The 7500-nt window shown below is 36.2% G+C and overlaps 1 protein-coding gene and 1 long non-coding RNA gene across 10 annotated transcripts in view; one reads left to right on the top strand and one right to left on the bottom strand.

Annotated features, from left to right (window-relative positions):
- Nucleotides 1-7500, bottom strand: part of LOC106871863 (dual specificity tyrosine-phosphorylation-regulated kinase 4) — a 153929-nt gene that overhangs the window by 21326 nt on the left and 125103 nt on the right. For all 6 annotated transcript variants that reach the window (XM_089358793.1, XM_089358792.1, XM_089358794.1 and 3 more), the window contains 2 exons: nucleotides 5284-5424; nucleotides 528-666 (listed from right to left, as the gene is read on the bottom strand). In XM_089358793.1, coding sequence (XP_089214919.1) covers nucleotides 528-666; nucleotides 5284-5424 — 280 coding nt within the window. The remainder of the gene's footprint in view (nucleotides 1-527; nucleotides 667-5283; nucleotides 5425-7500) is intronic.
- LOC149133772 (uncharacterized) overlaps nucleotides 1-7500 on the top strand; it is a 25000-nt gene that overhangs the window by 1117 nt on the left and 16383 nt on the right. Inside the window, exon 2 of one of the 4 annotated variants that reach the window (XR_016243448.1) lies at nucleotides 4898-5028. The exons of 1 other annotated variant lie outside the window; for it this stretch is intronic. This is a non-coding gene — a long non-coding RNA (uncharacterized LOC149133772). Of the gene's footprint in view, nucleotides 117-2679; nucleotides 2783-4897; nucleotides 5029-7500 lie in introns of those variants that run through there. 2 more of the 4 variants (XR_016243449.1, XR_016243450.1) reach the window with 2 other exon arrangements.

Below are 7500 nucleotides of genomic sequence, written 5' to 3'. Positions count from 1 at the left end.
ACAGAGGGATACTTTAATGAACTGAGTCCCTGATACACAAAAGGATAAAGATGGTCGCGGCTGGAAGGCTTTCATCACTGGTCACTTCAACACAGAAGCAAGCAGCCAAATTTCCCTTAAATCACTCTTTCGTTTGTTTTAAAAAGAGGAGTTTTTGTCTAACACTGTCTAACTAATTTTAGTTGACCGAAGTTTTCTATCACATTAAGTCAAACGAATGATTTAACTTTTACAAAAAGCATAGAAGTAAATAATTTGTTGATTTTGAACTGACTAGCATTAAATTTGGATCAAAGGAAGTTCTAGCTATTGAGAAAATCTATGATTAAAATTCTATCCTAGACCGCACCTTTTTCCTTTCTTTTTTTTTTACAGAAATAGTGTATTTATGACTACATTATTCAGTCTGTCCTTCACCTTTTAAAAGACGGGAAGATGTGATTTGACAGACATCTAGCTGCTATCTCTAGTAGGGTCAAACGATCATGTTAAAGCTCGATGGTCGATTATATTTTAGCTAAGCTTACTGGTTTTAAATCGCAGTGGATGATCTTTTCCCTGTGCAACAGTTTCAAGCAATGAAGTAAGGCAATAGCAAACTTTCGTATTAAGCTCACACTGAAGCCTTGGAAGTTGTTTCTCTTGATAAGCTGGTAGAGGTTCATTCTGGAAAAAAAAAAATTAACAATTAAAACAACATTATTATTATTAATTAGAAGTAGTAAAAGTATCAGCAGTAGCATGGATTTGAATTTCCAGCAGAAAGACATCTGGTTATATACCAGATCTTTTTCTACTGTAATTTGCCATTAAGTTGTAATTCAAGCGTTTGAAATTTGTTTAGCAATAAAAATTTAAAAAACAGCATTAGATAGAAGTTTGTGCTTAAATTTGTGCTCCTTTTCTCTGCTTTTGGGCGGAATAACTTTTCAGTTTGGTTTACTTGACTTATTAAAAAAATTTCATCAGAGAGACTCTTTTTTCCTTAAACATCGGCTCCTTTATGGTGATAACCAGAGTAGACACCCACACTGATTGTATCATCTTTGAAAAATGTAAATAAAAGTTGCCCATCAGGAAATAAGAAGAAATTTCATTTACAAAAAAAAAAGGGTTAAAAAAAGATTCGAGAACATCGAGTGTAAGGACACGAAAACTTTGGATAGTTCAGAAGAGGCTGTTAAGAAGAGGTTGTTAAGAAGAGGCTGTTAAGAAGAGGTTGTTAAGAAGAGGCTGTTAAGAAGAGGTTGTTAAGAATAGGTTGTTAAGAAGAGGCTGTTAAGAAGAGGTTGTTAAGAAGAGGTTGCTAAGAAGAGGTTGTTAAGGAGAGGTTGTTAAGAAGAGGTTGTTAAGAAGAGGTTGTTAAGAAGAGGTTGTTAAGAAGAGGTTGTTAAGAAGAGGTTGTTAAGAAGAGGCTGTTAAGAAGAGGTTGTTAAGAAGAGGTTGTTGTGTATACTGTCGCCCAGAGTTGGGCATATGGAAGAATGTTAGAATGAGACTAGAAGGCGGGCTGGGCTCGTGAGTTTATGAACCTGCCTACAGTGAAGTATCGCAGCGCATGCGCCAAACAAGTAGAATGGATTATGACTAGAATACTGATGTCTGAATACGAGCAGGTGGTGAGTACAGAAATGATCTAAAACGACATGTATGGTCAGTTGCAATTTGAATAAATACCTGGGTAATAATGATTCTATCAGACCACAAGGTAAAACCAATTGAAGTTTTGCTCAGAAGAGGACAAGTGGAGAAAAAAGAAAAGGAGTAGCTGTAAACGAAGTAGAGATAGCAACAATAGAAGATACTTGAATTTCAAACGACCAGGAGAAAGAATATGGTTGTTGCTTGTGGTGTTGATGCTGTCACTAGTAGAACATTTTTATTTGCCACTTTTAGGACATCTAGTGCAGAAATACAAATATAAAAAAAAAAACATCAATACCAACAGTTCAAAGAGTTAGGAGTGCGAGAAACTAAAAGGTTTTCTACCACTCTCTGTAGCACAATGCCAGCCAAGGAGAAAAATGAAGACCATGAAGGGCAGCATAAAATCAAACAGCCCATGGAAATGAGTTTATCAACCCTTAGTGCCTGGACTTCACGGTTTTCAAAGGAATAAACAGGACCTGCTACTGCTGGAAAACCCAAAAGAGTACAAAAAATACTGTGTTGGCTAGTTAGTAGATAATGAAAACACTAAAATCCTAATTGGTGAAAACCACATCAAAAATTAATCAATAGCTAATGGAGAACTCCCCAAATTTTAAGGCCTTGAGCGTACAGTAGAAAGGATTATTATTTCGAAGGTGCCGAGTTGGCAGAATCTTTACAGCGTCGGACATTTCGTCAATCTTTACGTTCTGAGTTCAAATTCTGCTGAGGTCGACCTTAGCTTTTATCCTTTTGGAAATCGATTAAATAAGTACCAGTTGCATACTGGGGTCGATGAAATTAACTCGTCCCTCCCCAAAATTTCAGGCCTTGTGTCTATAGTAAAAAGGAACATCATTATCATCATTACCACCACCACCATCATCAACTTGTTATTGAAAAAGTAGGCAGTATGACGACTGAGTTTTGAGCGGAAACACGAAATATAATTAACTAAACATATCCTAGTTTTTGACAGAATAGCGGTAGGCATATTTTCTTTATTTTATCTTATTTATTTATTTGCAGACTGAGTAAAACCGTTATGACTGTTCATGGCATAAAGCAGTATGGCCGTTATGAATATTCAATCGATACAGGTTGTCATATTTTATCTTTTACTTATCTTTTACAGCAATTGGATTGCGTCTATGGTGGGGCACCACCTTTAAGTGTTTAGACGAACAAATCAACTCCAGTACTTATTTATTCATTTTAAAGCCCGGCACTTATTCTATCAACTTATTTTGCCGAACTGCTAAGTTACGTCGACGTCAACAAACCGACACTGGTTGTCAAGCGGTGAGGGAGGACAAACACAGACACAAAGACACACACATATCACAAAGATACATACACCTCCTTCTCCACTCACTCAAACACATACACTCTCACGCACACACGCACACACGCATATATATGACGAGCTTCTTTCAGTTTCCGTTTATCAAATCCACTCACAAGCTTTTGGTCGGTCAGAAAACACTAGCCCATGGACTGTGATGATACTCCATAATATTTTCATGTTAGAATTTTATAAAATCATAACAGATAGAAGTTAAAACGTAGCAATATATACCCATGATTAAAACAAAAATGAAAAATACAGTGGTAAGAAGCTTGGTTCTCATCCACATGGTTCCGGGTTCAGTCCCGCTACGTGGCACCGTGGGAAAGTGTCTTCTGCTATAACTTCGGACCGACAAAAGCCTTGTGAGTGGATTTGGTAGACGGAAACTGAAAGAAGCCCGTTGTGTGTGTGTGCGTGTGTGTGTGTGTGTGTGTGTGTGTGTGTGTGTGTGTCTGTGTGTGTGTGTGTGTGTGTGTGTGTCTGTGTGTGTGTGTGTCTGTGTGTGTGTCTGTCTGTGTGTGTGTGTCAGTGTGTGTGTCTGTCTGTGTGTGTGTGTCAGTGTGTGTGTCTGTCTGTGTTTGTCCCCTCCACCATTGCTTGACAACCGATGTTGGTGTGTTTACGTTCCCCTCAGCGGTTCGGCAAAATAGACCGATAGAATAAGTACCAGGCTTACACAAGGGTTGATTACTTCGACTAAAAGGCGGTGCTCCATCATGGCCACAGTCAAATGACTGAAACAAGTAAAAGAATATATATCACATGTGTTCAACTTGAATTGCACATAACTATAGTAACTTCCTCAATTTTTGTATAAATTTATGATCAAAAATATAAGAGACTTATAACCCATCGGGTGGTTGTTAAACTACCTGAAGTTTTTGCCTTTCATACCGAGTATTTGGGTCAAATCAAAATTTCTAAACTTTTCTCATAAGTCAACACTTTTAAGAAACGAAACATTGCTACGCAGAAGTGTGCCGACGCATAGTACCAGGCATTAGCTTGGTAGTGAGCCATTTCAGAGCGAATCCACTTAGCCACGAGAAACAAACCCACGGTCTACCCATTACACAACAGTTTTACCATACACACGTTTCGGTTTCTGATGTTTGTTTTTACTGAGAGAGAAAGAGACAGAATAGTTGGCTTTGTCAACTACAGCATTTTACTAGTACGTATTTTGAATTGTATTGGGAGGTTATAGGAAATGTTTCTACTCATAACAGTGAAAGATCAAAGTTAGGATATCACAGACCTTTTAATCCAGCTCCTTATCTGCTACCACACGCACACGTACACGCACGCACACGTACACGCACGCACACACACACACACACACACACACACACACACACACTGCGCACTTGCTTCCAAACAAGGTAATTTAGGTTTCAAATTTTGGATCAAGGCCAGAAATTTTGAGGAAAGGTTAAGTTGATTACATCGCCCCCAGTACTCAACTGGTACTTATTTTATCGACCCCGAAAGGATGAAAGGCAAAGTCGACCTCAGTGGAATTTGAACTCAGAACGTAAAGACCAACGAAATGCCGCTAAGCACTTTGCCCGGGCGTACTACCAAATCTGCCTGCTCGCTGCCTTCAAGAAAGATAACATTTTCCTATGGTCGGACATGTTTTTTTCTTATGGATGACTGGAAACGAGCAGCTCCGTTTGTATAACGGGGATGTTCGTTTATAACTAGTTTGTGATGTCAAAACAATGAGTTACACACACACACACACACACACACACACACACATGCACGCATGCATGCACACACACATGCACACACACTCATACACGCACACATATTTGTATATATAAACGACCAGCTTCTTTCCGTTTTCGTTTATTATACCCACTCAGAAAGATTTTGTTTTTTATTTTTAAGCTATAGTAGAAAACATTTGACCAAAGTTTCACGCAGTGGGACAGAACCAGAAAAGTACATAGTTGAGTGGTGGATTTCTTACTGAATCTTATCTAAAGGAATATTTATCTCTCATCTGCTTAATGTAATAAATCTTGAGCTTTTCTACAGACCTTTAAAAAAACTCTCAAGTCCATCACGTTTTCAGAATGAAGCATTTTTACACACGACTTACATTAAAAAAAGGACACAGTAATAATTCAATTATCTATAAAACAATGCTTTTCTGTGATGAGCCAGAATGTTGTAAGTAATTCAATTACCTAACTAGGTACAATTAAAACAGCATTAACTTGCTCGTTCAATTCATGATACTAAAAAGAAAATAGAAAAAAAAACTGTCTTACCCTAATAATTCAAATGTAATGCAAAGATGATTGCGAAAATAGAAGTATGTTCCCATGTGAATCACGTTGTAACGATTATCTTTGTCCTTCTTTAATAAGTGTTCGAGAATTTTGACTTCCACGTGAGCTTGGTGATGAAACCTTTCGTTAAAATAAAAATAAAATTTAATAATAATAATAATAATAATAATAATAATAATAATAATAATAATAATAATAATAATAATAATAATAATAATAATAATAATAATAATATAAGATCTTGAAATAGAAATTAGCAAAATGTGGAATCTGAAGATGAAAACAATACATATTGTTATAGGTGCCCTGGGAATGACAGCGAAACGGGCTGATTACAACCTAGCTCAGATACCAGGAAACCTCAAAATGGCTGAAGTTCAAAAGATAGTGCTCATGGGAACTGCCCATATCCTACGTAAAATACTGTCTATGTGATCTCAAATTTTAAAGCAAACACATTTTCTTATGGTTTCTTAAACATTCACTAGAACAAAACTGTACAAATCCAAATATATGGTACCCTAGGCATAACACCTACATGAACTTCTAACTTGTTGTCTCTTGAGGTCTCTGGGTGAGACTTGGATCCAACTTGTACAAATGCAAAACAAAAGTCAAACATAAAATAATAATAATAATAATAATAATAGTTTCAAATCTTGGCACAAGGCCAGTATTTTGGGGAAGGGTGTAAGTCGATTACATCGACTCCAGTACTCAACTGGTACTTATTTTATCGACCCCCGAAAGTCGACCTCGGAGGAATTTGAACTCAGAATGTAAAGACGGACGAAATGCTGCTAAGTATTTTTCCCGACTTGGTAACGGTTCACTAGTACTTGATTTATCGACCCAACAACAAATGCTGAAATTTCTCATTTTTTGGAGCCATTAAAGTCTGTTAGCAGTCTATAATAAAACAATATGTTTCTGAAGAGATCCAGTGATGCATATTAGGGATATGTATGAAGCAACTGACCCTTAGTATAAAGCGTTATTACTATTCCTTTTACTAATTCCGGTGTCAGATCACTCATACAAAGCATTCAATTGTTAAGAGCTTAAATTTAGTTACAAACAGAGATATTCGATTAAAACCGCTGACTTGACAGCTATTTTATTTTATTAATCATGAAAAAAACCATAGACAACGTTGATATTGATGTGATTTGAAATTCGAAAGCATAAATTGTTACTGAATACCAGTGGGTATTTTTTCTGATGCTCAACTCCATTTTCCTGACTTCTAAAGTATATTGTAAATAAGTCTAAATATTAAATCCTCTTCAATTATTTAATTTCTACAAGGACATACTGATTATAAAAATTGAAGCGTTCACATGTACACAATATTTTCATCGCAAGATAGTGGCTTCTTGAATTTCAAATTTTAACATCAAGAGGTGAAAAACAACGAAGAAAAGGCGATTACAAAATTACGGAGATAAATATGGAGGTGAAAAGAGAGTTACCTTGTTCTAAAACCATTTTGGGAGAGAAAATTCTTACTAATATATCATTATAATACTTTGAAACATATGTGAATGCAAATTCGTTTGAAGAGAGGCTAAAAATGTTTCTACTACATTTGCTTTAAAGAAGTAGATTCTATGAAAAGATGTGTAAAACATTTCACTGTTCCACACAAATAGAAAAAGAAAATGAAACATCATCTGATTCAATCCCCTATGTTATCATCACGAGAATATTTTTCAGTCTTTTACAATTCTTTCTACTATTCTTTTCTACAATAGCTACAAAGCTTGAAAATCTTGGTGAGGGATAAGTCAATTGCATCGATCCCAGTGCTTGACTAGTGCTTACTTTATCGAGTCCGAAATGAAGAAAAGCAAAGTTGACCTCGGTGGAATTTGAATTCAGAAGGCAAAGACGAATGAAATGCCGCTAAGCATTTTGCTCCAGTTACAAATTTTTAAGAGCTGTGAAATTTTTACCAGAAGTTGTAAACAATTTTAATCTCTACGCTTTAGGTAGAGGTGATCAATATTATTGCTGGTGTGAAGATTTCTTGTAGAGGTTGATAGTTTTCGGGTTTTAAAGGATTGATGACCTGAATCTCGTCTAATGCCTAATCAAGATTCTCAAATGTACTTGTACAGATTACATACTGCATGCAGAGAGTCTTGAGCAACATTATTTCCTGGTTAAGCATTCCTTGTTATATGTTCCATCATA

Source organism: Octopus bimaculoides, chromosome 10 (assembly GCF_046866305.1).
Source record: "Octopus bimaculoides isolate indiv1 chromosome 10, ASM4686630v1, whole genome shotgun sequence".
NCBI lineage: Eukaryota > Metazoa > Mollusca > Cephalopoda > Octopoda > Octopodidae > Octopus > Octopus bimaculoides.
The sequence above is the reverse complement of the archived record's forward strand: the minus strand, read 5'-3'. Positions and strand labels throughout refer to the sequence as shown.